The sequence below is a fragment of the Pogoniulus pusillus genome, chromosome Z (assembly GCF_015220805.1).
Source record: "Pogoniulus pusillus isolate bPogPus1 chromosome Z, bPogPus1.pri, whole genome shotgun sequence".
Classification (NCBI taxonomy): domain Eukaryota; kingdom Metazoa; phylum Chordata; class Aves; order Piciformes; family Lybiidae; genus Pogoniulus; species Pogoniulus pusillus.
In genome coordinates, this window is record NC_087309.1 from 82,226,134 (window position 1) to 82,241,550 (window position 15,417).

At 40.0% G+C, this 15,417-nt stretch overlaps 1 protein-coding gene and 1 long non-coding RNA gene across 11 annotated transcripts in view; both read right to left on the reverse strand.

Annotated features, from left to right (window-relative positions):
- The window catches only part of SHC3 (SHC adaptor protein 3), a 69,086-nt gene that overhangs the window by 29,459 nt on the left and 24,210 nt on the right, over positions 1-15,417 (reverse strand). For all 10 annotated transcript variants that reach the window (XM_064176814.1, XM_064176812.1, XM_064176813.1 and 7 more), the window contains 2 exons: positions 4,121-4,184; positions 298-417 (listed from right to left, as the gene is read on the reverse strand). In XM_064176814.1, coding sequence (XP_064032884.1) covers positions 298-417; positions 4,121-4,184 — 184 coding nt within the window. The remainder of the gene's footprint in view (positions 1-297; positions 418-4,120; positions 4,185-15,417) is intronic.
- LOC135193245 (uncharacterized) lies at positions 8,852-12,472 on the reverse strand. The gene is made up of 3 exons (XR_010309139.1): positions 12,389-12,472; positions 9,758-9,857; positions 8,852-9,415 (listed from the first exon to the last, which is right to left on the reverse strand). It is a non-coding gene; the product is annotated as an uncharacterized LOC135193245 (long non-coding RNA).

Below are 15,417 nucleotides of genomic sequence, written 5' to 3' on the forward strand. Positions count from 1 at the left end.
TTAATACTCTGAAAGTTTTGTACCAAACAAGCCAAAATATGACATTTTGTGTCATAGATCTTTCAAGAACAAAATCAAGCTGCTTGAAACATGGCAAGGAAGTAATTCACCAAAGCTGTGTTGAATAGTGGAATAAACTATGACTCCTATTATGCTTTATGTCCATTTTTCATCCATTTTATAGACATTATTGAGGAGTAATAACTTTGATCAACTGAGTACTTGGCAGACAGCAAATAATTGAGCAGCAGGCTGCTCATCAAAATCCTCACAAGTTAATACAGCAGTCACACTCACCTGTTTTGTATCAGGAGTCATTAGGTTTAAGCTGGTGGTGGAGATGTTCAGCATTATGCTCATTCCTGAAAACTGAAGATTGCTCTTTCCCAAGATGCTAGAAAGAATTTTGCTTGGTGGCTGTAACAGTGGGGAGGAGGGGAGGGAAAAGAACATTTATGTTCTCTGTTTACTTAGGATGACCTTCACTGTATGCTGTTTCTAAAAAGTTGCTCTCTTTTCAAAGGTTATTTCATTGCAATACCTGTTATCCTTTGGAGATTATTTCTCATTTATGCTTTTACTACCAGTAGTAGTTATTGCTACTACTACTAGTAATAATAATACTTTGGGAAAAAAAAAAAAAAAAAAAAAGTTAGGTAGGTATTCATCCATTCTTCATCTACCAGACAGGGAGTTTTGTGAGACAGCAAAATCTTGTCTTTACCAAGAGACCAAACAAGCAGGCTAAGATGAGTAACTCAGTATCTTAAAATGGCATGTCCTTGTTCTGTAAAAACAGCTTCTGCCCCCTGAAAAGAAATCTGTTGTTTGGTCTGCATCTGCTGACTGTTCTACCTTCTTCCCACATGGAAACTGGGACTCCAGTGACACTGATCCTCACAGAAAGGGAAACAGTGCTATTATGCTTGTAGACTTCTTAGCAGCAGGCAAAGCTTAGCTAAAACCTCTGTGCTGGGGCATCACATGCAGACATTTCTCCTAATTCTGAGAATAGGTATAAAGTGTTGCAGTGTAATAGGGAGGCTGGAAAAATATTGTTTATTTTGGCAGGCCTTTCTGTATATCTTGGAAAGGTTTGTAGCAATAAAAACTGTGCTGCTGAAGATAAATTTACAAATTCACCTTTGACAGCTGTGTGGAACTACAGGGTTGCATGAGAGTCACCCTATTCAGGATACTGCAACTTGTACTAAATTAAGTTACTCAGCAATAATAGACCAAGCCTGGTGAATGTGGGGAAGGCTGTGGATATAGTCTACCTGAACTTCAGCAAAGCCTTTGACACTGTCTGCCACAACAAGCTCCTGGCAAAGCTGGCAGCTTGTGGCTTGGACAGATTCACTCTGATATGGGTCAAGAACTGGCTGGAGGGCTGGGCCCAGAGAGTGGTGGTGAATGGTGCCACATCCAGTTGGCAGCTGTCACTAGCGGTGTTCCCCAGGCATCAGTGCTGGGCCCAGTCGTGATCTGTATCTTTATTGACGATCTCGACCAGGGGATTGAGTCCTCCATCAGCAAGTTTGCAGATGACACCAAGCTAGGAGCATCTGTCAATCTGTTGGAGGGTAGAAGAGCCCTGCAGAGGGACCTTCACAGGCTGGATGGGTGGGCAGAGGCCAGTGGGATGAGATTTAACAAGGCCAACTGCAGGGTTCTGCACTTTGGCCACAACAGCCCCAAGCAGCGCTACAGGCTGGGGACTGAGTGGCTGGAGAGCAGCCAGGAGGAAAGGGACCTGGGGGTACTGATAGATAGTAAGCTGAAGATGAGCCAGCAGTGTGCCCAGGTGGCCAAGAGAGCCAATGGCATCCTGGCCTGCATCAGGAACAGTGTGGCCAGTAGGACAAGGGAGGTTATTCTTCCCCTGTACTCAACATTGGTCAGGCCACACCTTGAGTACTGTGTCCAGTTCTGGGCCCCTCAATTCAAGAGAGATGTTGAGATACTGGAACATGTCCAGAGAAGGGCAACAAAGCTGGTGAGAGGCCTGGAACCCAGGCCCTGTGAGGAGAGGCTGAGGGAGCTGGGGTTGTTTAGCTTGGAGGAGGCTCAGGGGTGAACTCACTGCTGTCTTCAACTACCTGAAGGGAGGTTGTAGCTAGGTGGGGGGTGGTCTCTTCTGCCAGACAACCTGCAACAGAACAAGGGGACACAGTCTCAAGTTGTGCTGGGGGAAGTATAGGCTGCCCAGGGAGGTGGTGGAGTCACTGTCCCTGGAGGTGTTCAAGAAAAGACTGGATGAGGCACTTAGTGCCATGGTTTAGTTGACTGGATAGGGCTGGGTGCTAAGTTGGACTGGATGATCTTGGAGGTCACTTCCAACCTGCTTGATTCTATGATTCTGTAATAAATCCTTCTACTCACTGTGTTTGCACTAGGGAATATTTATGCTGGTTATTAGGGTATAAAAGTAAAGATGTGACTGGAAGCCATTTTTTCTGCCACTGTATGTGCATTTCTCCTAAGCTGCCTGCACACTTGAAAAGTTTTATCCCTAGCAGAATGCACATATGTGTGCTTTACTCCTTAAAGCTTACATATATTATGCTTCAATTATTTTCCTTCTGTTTAATAGATTAAAAATACTCTACCTACATGTTGCTCATATGTAACATTTGTGCTGCATTATTTTAACTTTGTCATGTTAGTCAGCTAGCACTTCAACAGCTTCTCTTTAAAACAAATGCTTCTTTTTTTCCCTTCCATAAGCCTTCTAAATTTTAATACCTGCCCACAGCGTGGGAAAAAGTACTAAAATGTTGCCTCAGGAATGCATGCTACCTTAACCAAATTTATAAGCCACTAGTTGCAAAAACATAATGAAAGTACAGAATTCCATTAAAAGGTGCCTGTTTTCAATAATTACCTGAAATTCTGTTGCTGGTCAGATTCTCTTCTCAGACAGTATGCTTACTTTAAAAACACAATTGCTTTTCAATAACCAATAAGTACCATTGCTTCTAAATCATTTATGGAGCAAGTTTTCTCACTAGGCATATGTAGGACTCTGCTTAACATACTTTTCCAATTATATTATATGTCATTTCTCTTTCCAAGAAGAAAGATACTTTCCTCTTTAATTTCAGGTTTAAAAAAAAAAAATACCAATGAGATAAACTGGGCAAGGAGGGAGAGGGGACAGGGCAGAAACCACAGCCTTAATTTCTGAGACAATTTCCAGTGACACTGAGGCATATATTGTCACACATGCCTTATTATTTTACCAGGAGATTCTTTTTTGCATTTCATCCCACCCTTTCTGCTGGGATTCTCCCTAAATGATGGAGCAGTGGAGCAGGTGGGGAAGCAGGTAGATCTCTACCTGCCCATTCTCCTCCTGTTCTCAAAACCAGGTAAAGGCTATGGTTAACTGATTTCTCTGCTCCTTCCCTTAGAGTTTGCATTAAATCCCAGCTTTGCTAGCAGGCCCCTGAAAGAGCAGGCAGTGCAAGACAGTTGAGAGCAGTCAGTGCAGGAGCTAAAAGGCTTCCTCCACTCCTTGCTTGCAGACGCTGCCACACAAATGTGAATAGAAGCTTGGTAATATCTCTGTCAGGCCACTGCTGGCTGGACTCACCATCAGTGCTGGCCACAGGTGTTTATGGAAAGAGGACAGAGAACAGAGGATCAACTAGCATGTTTTCTCTTTCCAGAAATCACTAATTCCCAAAATTAGTTGTCATCAGTAGAGTTATGCTCCAAAAAGAGATCTAATCACTTTCAAAACTGTCTATTTTTGGTCTCTGCAATAGCTTCCAGCACCTATTTCCACAATTCATTCATGCATTTCACTAAAAAGTCAACCTTTTAAGTCTTCCACCTGTAATCTACAAAAGAAAGGACAAGAAAAGGAGGGGGGTTCTACAGCAGCAGCCATAATGTTTTTCATAAATGGACTTGAACTTTAGATGCCTATAAAAGCAGATCCTGACCAAAAGGGCAACGATGAAACACACAAGGGGTGAAAACAGCCAATACTTTAGATCATTAATGACCTGCAATTCTCAAAACTGCTTTAAATTCACCTGCTCACTGTGCCTTGTCTCCTCTGTGTTGAACCAAGAAAACAGTCAACTCTGCTACAAGAAAAGATAAATACCTTTCGTTTCTTGAAGGCTCCTTTGGCACCAGGCACAGCTTCACAAACACGACTGATTGCTTCCCTGAAGAGACAGAAGAAGGCTTTATGGTAAATGAATGTGTGGATTTCTTTATTATATGTGAAACACACTGGGAGAGAACAGCTTCGGTCTGTATTTCTGTTCACAGGTGAGGATAGTAAGAAGGTCAATTAGCTCTCTTCTCAAGGCTGAAACAAGTGCCATTCAAATTTAGATTGCTTCAGAATGAAGCAGAAGACAGTTACATAGTCAATGTTGGGTAAGGAAAATGCATCTTGCAAACTACAAATGATATAGCGTTTTCTTGCACAGTTAAGAAAACCTATTCTCACCACAAGCCAGAGTATTTGTCGTAACACTTCTTTTTCCAAATCTCAGTTTGGTACTTTATTAAGCCATGAGAAATTTGCTCACAAGACATGGTCTTTAATCAACATTGCTTCACACCTTCTTTACAAACCTTTCTTCTTCTAGTGCATGGGGCGGTAACTATACTTTTTCTCACTGGTGTGCTATGTGCTTTTCCAGGCCATTTGATTTTAGATACTAACAGGACCCAAAAATATTCCTGGTGCTGTGCATATTTTATACAATGCATCCAAAGTACAAAATTTTAGTTTGTATTTGCCCAACTCTATGTGAATAATTTATTTGTGACTCTGTCTTTAGATGGAGAGCAAAATTAATAACATTGATATTTTGTTTCAGTTTTCTAGTATCGCTTCATCCTTTCCATTGCACTCCAGTTGAATGCAATCAATGCATCTTGGAAATTGATTTTAATTCATATTCTTTTCTTGGTAGTGTAACTGTATGCTAATTGAAAATCTTTAAATCATACTGCTACAAACAGATCTTACAGATTCTTGCAGTATCTAACAATTTATCACCTGAATAGTCAGTCTGGTCAGTATCTAGAATTTGCGCCCCAGGCACACAGAGACCTTCTTGTTTGCATTACCAACAAAGCTGTAACACACACTGTTCTATTGACACTGTAAGGCAGAAGAGTTGCACAGAGACAAGTAAAGGTGACTCCAGATCTTGTTATACTCTTTTAAATACAGCTTGAAAATATCTGCACATTATATTTAGGTTTAAAACCGTGGAAATAACATGTATTTTGTTGAAAATAACCCCCCCTAAACATGCAGAATAGGAGACAACAAGATAAACAAAAGACAAAATAATCTAAATCTTGAACCATCACCTTGATAAAAACATAAATTATTTTAACTTTATGCCATCCATGTGCAGGATGGTATTTCAGTTACGCATTAGGTGAACAAAGCGGATCAACAAGTGAGTCAGGAGGGAAATGATATATACATGTCAGCATTCAGCACACAGTGGCTCAGAAAATGTCACAGGTATACTCAGCTGCCATCAGTAATGGCTATATAGCTATGCTTTAGGTGCCCAACATAGGGCCCAATTCAGAGTTTGAATCACCTGAAAGAACTGCATGGATATATTCCTTTTTTGGAGGTGAGTGGTTGTGAGGATGGAACAGACCTTGCAACAGGTTTCAAGTCCTGTCATTCTGAAGAATCATGAGATTCACAGCAAGACAGAGTCAAAAAAGCTTTCAGACACACAATCCTTTGTGGAGACCTACAGGAAAGCTTGCTTGCTCCCACAGCTTCTCTTTTCCTTTTTTGTTTTGTTTGGTTTTGTGGTGTTTTTTTTTTCTTTTCCTTTCTCCAGCTATATCTGCTCATCTCATAAAACTGGCTTTCACTACAAACTCTGCCTTGCATATGCCCTCACACCTTCACAACTACAACAGCACTCCATTCCACAGTTCAGTGCTGGTATTTGGTTACCACATTTACCACAACGCTTCTTTGACCCCACATGAGTGTTTTAAAGTCAGTACTAACTTTTCCTACAGAGCAGGTAAAAATGAAATTCTTTAAAAGAGCAGGTCTAAAGAATCTTAGAAATACTGCACAGCAAGCATCACACACAGTGATCATCATGATAATGAAACAGACATAGGTTATGCATCAAAATTTAATCACCAAAAAAAAAAAAAATAGTATTCTTCTCCATCAGAAATGCCCTTTTTTGCCTCAGGTAAAGCAAATATATTATGATACACAGAACCACCTCCTCAGTCATGTTTTTGAGCTACAACTCTTGGTTTCCCATCTCTTTCTTGCAGTGAACCAAATCCTTTTGAGAAAACTGGCTGGGAAAAACAGGAAAACCAGTGGGTGTCCTGAACCCACTGCTGACTTGTCAGACCCATACCTCCTGCTTTGCCAGATGTATCTGACCATCCTGAGCGTTTTGGGCACCAGTTGTTGGCACAAAGGCATCACCAACATTTTTATCATCTTTGTCACCTCCAGTCATACAACTCAGATCCCTCACAGAATTTTGCTTCTCATGAAAAGGACTTGAGTTTCACATAAAAAAAAAACCACTGCTTTGGAATAAATTTGCCTGTAAATACCTTTCTCTTCCTACTTGCCTTCAGCATCCTTTCCCTCTAGCAGCAATGTGGAGCAGGTAGGAAGAAAGGGAAATTTTCAGGCCATCACATTTGACAAAATACATTTACAAGCATTTTTATGGTGTCAGGCTGGGATTTGTAGTGGGTTTCCTACTACTTCTCCTGCCTGCCAGTTCCTGATAATCAGATATGAAGTGCATTACTCAATAGACCCATCTGACTCAAGGACCTTGTTGATGAAAACTGCCACTTGACTGTAGGAGACAGAATGCACCAGCTGAAAAGGCAGAAGCCCAGAACTGAGGATTGGCAAGGCAGCTTCGGTTAATGTTTGTACACCCTTCCTTTGCAAAGTGGGGAAAGCACTAAGCAACTCAAAACCTCTCACTCTGCAATAAACTGATGGAAATTTTCCTGCTTTTTTATTGCTTCATTTCAGTAAAATATCTTGCATTTATTGAATTCAATGGTTCCGCAGTCTGCAGACAGACTGGAAGTGAGAAGAAGGGTCTGGGAAAGGTGACAGCTTCTTGAGATACATGTCAGATGAGGGAGAACATCCAAACTTAAATTTGACAATTTTACAACTCTTGTAAATGAGATTTTTTAAAATTCTGTGAGTACCAAATGTACACAAACATCTTCAAGTTAAGTTAACAATGCTTTTGGTGAAAATTATGGGAACTTCAGAAGAAATATTCACAAAGCAATTTTGCAAAGGTGAGGTCAGAGCACTCTGGCAGCAACTCTTTGCATACCTGCAACAAAAAGCACGATGCTTTCAAGGACTGATAAGGATATATCTGATGAAAAGAAGAAAAGTGATGGCTGAATAGTTGCACTTCTCCCAGGGTTCCCATATGTCTCAATTCAGAATATTCTACATTGTTTTGGAGGGGAGGATCTTTATGCAGATAGTCTGATGATGTGGAAAGGAGATCTCTACAAACTTTTTTTGTGGCTTCTAATGCCAGGCAGCGCAGGGCCAATGAAAGGCTTTTTGCAGCAAATGAAATTTGCAAATGGTTCTGTAGCATGAACACCTGAGCCACAAATCAAGCCCAGAAACACATACTGCTCCCAGGTTAATAGTGTTGTTACCCGACTTCTGCATGCAAACACTTATCTAAGAAAGTTCTGGACACATCTGCATGGCTAAACAGTTGCAGAGTTTGAAAAAAGTTGGATGTGACCACATTTGCTTCCTTTCCAACAAGACAGCTATTTGACACAGATACAAATTACACTTTTCTAAGCCTCATGCAGTATCATTAGGGAGGCTCAGATAAATACCAGTGTAGTTATCTTGATCTCTTGTAAATTAACTACTACACTGTCTGCAGTAGGGACCACATGCTGGGTTCCAAATCTGTCCAACAGTATCTTCTGCTTTGCAGATGATCATACTGTGGAGTAATTTTCTTGGCACGAAATGTGTTGTGTATTTTGAACACAATTTCAGCATGCAATTGTATCCAATGAAAATTTATCAATATCCATTTTCTGATGCAGACCTATTCTGTTATAAAGTGACTTGACATCTCTCTGAGACAGAAAAAAATAACATTTTATGCTGCCATTTTGTTCAGTTAAAACATCTAATGCCCTGATATTCTTCATAGATTTAGCCATATCTTACTTCGATGGTTACATAAAGTAGTCCACTCAAAAAAGCCCAAATCTGTTCTGTGAAACCCTATCCCATAAAAATACCCTCTCTTCTTGTGGTTATAGTTGTGACATTAGGGTGGTTTTTCTGTTGTTGTTGTTGCTGATGATGATGCTTTTAATAAATACAATTTAATTGATTAAAAACCATAATTACAGAACTCTTATTTCAGGGAAATGACAGGCATATGAATTGCACAGGTGCAAAGGAATCTCAAGTACTGAGACAAGAAACCATGTCTAGTTTTTAGTTTTAAGTGCTTGGTATGACAAGACTTAAAACCTATTAATATTCTCTTCTTGATATCTTCAAGTATCCCATAGTTCCCAGGTTTATCTTTGCCACCTTCAGAGGGTAGGTTTTCATGGGACATCATAGGAAAGTATGAGATGTGCACAAAAATTGAACAGGAGGCTCCTGTTTATTTCTTAACAGCATTGCATTCTTGCCAACTTTAAAAACTAATTCATAAACCATTACCAAGTGCACTGGTAGTTGCTGAGTAGAAACAAAGTTTACAGTAAATATTTTTTAAAAATCCTTGCTTCTGAAAAATAAAATTAAAAAAGAGACCAAGGATACATCGTTAGAAAGCCATTTAATAACTGCCCACTTGCAATACAGACAAAATGAGCATGTGCTCTTTACAGTAGCACAAAAGACATTCACAAGCTCTGAAGATTAAATCAGTATACTGTTTTTTACAGAACTTTAGACACCAACTGCAAACGGCCCATGTCTGGGAGATGGAGAGCTGCAGCCCGACAGGGAAGTAGTAGCTAAGGAAAACAGAATGGGTAAGACTGAATAAGAAGGGGAGGCTAACTGCAGGGTGTGGGTGCGCCTACTGCTATAAATTCAGAGTGCCTTGCAGGGAATATCCCTGCATGGGAGCTCCCTCCAAACGTGGTGCAAAGCCCAAGTGATGCCATTTGTCACACCCATCTGACTGAAGTAAGAGCTATTCTAATCACAAAAGTGATGGAAAGCCTGAAGAGAAGGTTTATGGAATAAGGCGACATCAGAAGATGTGGTATGCAAGCTGTTGTCAGTTGTCGTGCAAGGTGGTGATGGCTACTCCTTTTCTTCCCCTCAGCTCCTTAGCTTGTTTCTTGAAATGGAGTCTTTTCACATGTAGAAAATCTACAAGCAGAAGATGAAAGGAAGCAGGCCAACTTCATTTTTGGTTTATTGAATAAACTTTTTACAGTAGAAAGGGTGGCTTTGGCAACTTAAAGAGTATCACATGCTATTTAGGTATGTAGCACACAGTCTATGCAGTGTTGTTTTATTTATAAGCTCCTTCATCTTCAGTGTGGGACAACAATCTGCTAACAGAAGCCAGTGTACTTGAGAGGAACCTTTTGCTTTTACTGCCAAAGAAACTTTTTGTCCATTTGTATGCTCACTGACATCTCTGCTCTCAGTATTTATAAATAACATAACTTTAAATACTATTTGAGGCAATTTCAGTACAGTCTGTACCTTCTTTTAGAACATTCAAGTGAGTTTCAGAAACTCAGTTCCATTCTTCAGGAACAAAGAATTCTGCCTGATCTTGATGACTTCCTCCAGTACAGTAGTTCTGAAAAAACGGTCTTATTTTTAGAAAAGTAGAATGAAACTGTTTATCCAGTAGAACATGTTGTTTAGATCTATCTCTTCACTTTGCATGCACATACAGTCCGATTTATATTTAGCTGAACTGGAGAAAACGTCTCCATTTTTTTACTTAGAGCTATGGCTAATGCGTGGCAGTGCCACGGAGACTTACAACTGCTTCTCTACTGCTGAAAGCACAGTCATGTAAGTCTGCAGGCAGCCATTATTTGCACTTTTGGTCCAAAATCTGGGGTATCTTTCAAAAAGTAAATGTCTTTAAATGCTTGTTGCAGGATTTATGGGGCCACACAAAACCTTCACATTGAATGCACACCTGCAGAAAGCTTCCTTCTGCACAACCCTCTATCTGCCAAAAGCAAAGTCAATGATAACCCCCAAAAAAACCCTAAAAATACATAGAGATTTACATCTATTAGATAGCTCAATCTTCTAGCTTCTGTTATGATATTCAGTCTGTTTTTCACCTTTCTTGCTTATCCTTATAATTATTTCTCTTCTATTTTTATGTGTTTATTATCTGTATAAAATTTATCTTCCTATTGGTAACAGTCAGGGACATGGAGAGAAAGAAATTAAAACTGTCTTTTGTTGCTTAGGATCAGAGTAACCTCCAAACTGGGTCCAGCCTCAGGTGTTTACTATAGTTCCTTCTCTCAAAGATTAGCCCATAGCAAGCATTCAAAAGAAAGCCACAGGAAACATTACAAAAATAAAACTAAAAAAAAAAATAGTCTAATATTTGTCACCAGCCTCTAGCTGTCTTTATGTCCAAAGCAGAACTTTGGAGATAAATATCTGACAAAAGATTTTTATTAAAGGATTACATTTCTACCACTGCTCATTGGAATAACCCCGTGAGGTACATGACACCTCATAAACACACACACTGTACTTATCGAAGAGGACCATGCAGCAGCAATGAAGCAGACACATCATACGAAAAACATGCAAATGCCTCATGCCTTCATTTCTTTATGTAAACACACTGCTAGCTGCTATTAGCAGAGGAACTTGAGGAAGTCTCTGTTTCCAAGGTGCCAGGCAGTAGTTAAGTTTTCATTGTGATTCGCATTTTAAAGTTAAGATCATTTTGCTCTCTGCCTCTGCAGAACCATATGGAGTATACTGATATACTCTTAACTGCTTCTCTGACCATCAGCTTTCATTTCTCAACCTCTCCATCCCCTGAGAGGCTCTTTGCTTTCTCACAAAAGTAAGTGGAATGGAGAAGCCCAATTAATAACTCTCATTCAGGCTTTGCATTACCATATATTAGTAAATTAATCCAAATACTAGTTAACATTTTCCCCACTAATACTACAATGAAAATTAAAGATTTCAAAGCTAAGCATACAAAACCCTATTTATTCCAACTCATTTCTGTGCTAATGACAGTTAACTAAAAAGGTAAATAGTTATCCTACAGTATCAAGCAGCATAGCTGTCATTGCTTCAGTTAGAGGTGCACTAGAAAAAATATAAAGCCGTCTCCATTCACTTCTGAGAATCCTGCTTCACAGAATCACAGAATGGTCAGGTCTGGAAGGGACCTCTAAGACCATGCAGTTCCAACTGCCCCTACCATGGGCATGGACACTTTCAACTAGATCAGGTTGCCTACAGCCACATCCAGCCTGGCCTTAAAAATGCCCAGGGATGAGGTTTCTACCACCTCCCTGGGCAACCTGTTTCAGTGCCTCATCACCCTCATGGTGAAGAACTTCTTCCTAGTGTCTAATCTAAATCTCCCCTTCTCTAGCTTGGATCAATTACCCCAGTCCTACCACTACCTGACACCCTAAAACGTCCCTTGCCAGCTTTCTTGTAGGCTCCCTTCAGATACTGGAAGGCCACAATAAGTTCTCCCCAGAGCCTTCTCTTCTCCAAACTCAACAACCCCAGCTGTCTCATCCTGTCCTTACAGGAGGGGTGCTCCTGATCATCCTCATGGTCCTTCTCTACGTTCCAACACGTCCATATCTTTCTTATAACAGGAGTTCCAGAATTGGACACAGTACTCCAGGTGAGGTCTCACAAGAGCAGTGTAGAAGGGAAGAATCACCCCTCTTGACCTGCTGGCCACACTTCTTTTGATTCACACTCCTCTTGATGCAGCTTTCTGGGCTGCAAGTGTACAATGGTGGCTTATGTTGAGCTTCTCATCTACCAGCACCCCCAAGTTCTATCCTTCAGGGCTGCTCTAAAGCCAGTCACTGGCCAGCCCATCAGTGCCTAGGATTGCCCCAACACAGATGCAGGACCCTACACTTGTTCTTATTGAACCTCATGACTCTCTTCAGCTTGTTAAGGTCCCTCTGGATGGCATCCATTTGGTCCAACATGTCTGTCATCTTCCTGATGAACTAAGCAGTAGTCTGCACCTTGTGCTTCCCAGAGCTTTGGCCATGAAGTAATTCCCCTAAACACCATGCCCTATGCACTAACCCACATCCAGAGTCCACACAGCAGAAAGCAGAAATTAATCACACTCACCTTCCAAGCAAAAGGGCATGTTAAGGAGAAGACTGAATACAGAACTCACTGCTGATAGCACATTACCTATCCATCCTCAAAAATCACAGAGGAAACATTCTTCCTTTTCAGTGTCTTCCATCCTCTTTTGTAGTGATGCTTGCTGACAGTGAATTTCTGCAATGAATACAGACATGGTTGAACACAATGCTGTATCAACTGAACTTCATTCATATTTTTTAGCATTGGACTCAAAACCAGCTCTAAAAAATTGATTTCCACCATCTCCCCTCCAGTAGCTTGGGATATTGGTATAAATGGAGTTGCTTTTCACAAAATTCAAGCCTCAGATTTGGAGACATATCTCATTTAAATTGTTCATCCCAGCAGAATTCACAGGGTATTAGGATAAGAGTTTGGATTCGGGTCCACTGCTGATACAAAGTCCTCTAATCTGCTTGCTATTAACACAGCATAGCATGCAATACAATATTTTACTCATCATGGGGAGGTGTGACTTTCTGAAGTTGCATGCTGTAAACTGATTACATTCAATTAAAAACCAATGAACATGCAGCCTCGTGGTCCAGACACTGCTGTATGACAAACAGTGCATGCAACACCATTTGAATTCAAACCAGTGCATAACTACGCTCATGCATACAACACAGTAGTGAAGACACACTATGCTCTAACAGGTTGAACAGTAAGCATACGAACATATTACATGAACCGCAAACACTTGAACGTGTTGCAAAAGAATTTTACCTGATTTTTTTAATCTCTTTTTTTTTTTTTTTTTTTTTTTAAATAAACAGCTTGAGGGCACAAAGGGCCTGGCCATATAAGGTTAAGATTCGCCCCTTGCTGTGACGGCGATGGTGGGTTTCAGATGAATTTAGGACCGCTTGCTACCCGGAGTTAACTCAGCAGTCTTGCCTACTAGTCCTCCTGTTACTCCACTACGTTGGAAATGAAACACTTCTGTTCATCTTGCTGCCCAAGAAAGTCATCTTGACATCACATGTGTTACAAGAGTTATCACTGGATAATTTACGATGCAACATGTGGATTTAGCTAGCTTTTATTTATCATCACACATAACTGCTGACCTTTGGATTGCACATCCATTTATTTGATCAAGAATTCACATGACATCACATTTATTACAGGAAAAAAAGAATGCAACTGATTAATACTACTCTAGTTCTCTTAGAATCTTGATACTTCAAATGCATAACCATAACAGGAAAAAAAACCATAAAAAACAAAAACCTGCTGTAAGTTGTACATGGCTATTCATTTTTCCTCAAATCAGATTCAAAATTATGACAATACCTCTTTTCAGGCACCACCAAGATTGTTAAGATCTGATGAAGAATGTGACAAGAGAAAGTGCTTGCTTACTGATTGCACACGAAGAAAAATGTATCATTGCAAGTTTTAACAATTTACAAAAAGAGAATAGGCAAACCAAAAATAAGTTACAGAACAGGAACTACAGCACTAAATGGCCTAGGCTGATTTTTCATGTTAGCATGATAAGAAAGATCACTGACCAAACTGTTTACACTAGGGCTTCAATCTAGCTACTGGAGTTGAAATCAGAGTTCTCCATTGACCAGACTGGTCTATATACACACAGAGAGAGTAATGTATATGCTTTCTTAATGTATCAATTATAACAACTGTGATTTTCAAAGCCAAACAACTCTTTCCCATTATCTTCTTATTTAAAATTCGATAGATACCTGGAAATCCTAGCCTTTTTTTTTAATCATTTCTATCATTCACCCAACAATTCAAGTGTTCTTTACACTCTAATTCATTCAATCATGGAGTGTTCTGTGACTGGGGCTAATAGTTCCTCCAAAACAATGTCCAAAGCTTGCAGCTAATCCAGAGACTACAGATTTCATCTTACTATGAACAAGCCACAGAAGTTCTTTCTGCTGAGAACCAAGGCTGCTCATCTTACTTTGTCTGTTTGTTCCTCCTCAAAGCTAGCAGAGACATAAAGTTATATATGCAGTAAATGGAAGACAGAAAAGAGGCAAACTTCGGGTTCCTAGTGGATGACTTCTTATGGCTGAACTCTGTAACATGGAGGAAAAGCCAGGCTAAGCAAGCAGGCAGTGACAAGGAAGTGATGCAGTACTTAGAAAACGAATGTTTTGTATGTGTCAGGTTCAATGCATGCTTATTAGGAAAAGAGGCATCCAGACTTCCTCATTAAATCAAGTAACTTAGCTCTTCTTCTCTAACTGGTTTTCAATCAGACTTAGTAATACTGCATAATACCAGAAGCCATATTAACCCAACACAGATCACACTCTTCTACAACCAGTTTTGCAAGGTCTTGGAAAAAATAGCAGATTAAACAAGTATCATATATGCAGTAGATTGATTGTACAGTTATGGGTCAGAAAGGGATTAGAGCTGTCTTGACCTCTGCTTCTACAGTTATGTGAAACAGCACAAATATATTTACATAGCCCCATACACAGAGAAGCTTTTACTGGGGCCATGGATCTAGGTTGATCTGCTGGAGCAGTCACAGCGAACATTGCTACACACCCATCTCAGTCATGCTTCATCACCAGGCATCAGGCTACAATGACAATTTTGTTACTGGTGGCAGGCTGCAGAGAAATCAGCTACGGAAATACCTAAATATAAATATATGGCATAGTAGACACAAATGTAACTTTCAGACACTTTTATTTTATTTGTAATCAAAGGGCAACACAGATTATTTGGTTCCAGGTGTCTTCTTAGGAAGGAAGTGCTGCCTGTAATGTCACAACGTCAGCCTTATTAATTCAATGCTTACTTCAAGTTCTATATTATGTTTCTTAATGCACATGAGCAAGCTAATCAGAAAGTATGAAATTCAGTAATTCTTTAATAATGTTTTCATAGTAAAAAGTAGGTCTGTATATGAAATCATAGAATCATAGAATTAACCAGGTTGGAAGAGACCTGACAAAGCATGTACGTAACACACAGCAAAGGGATTTCTAGAGCTACATGCATTAATGAAATGCAGA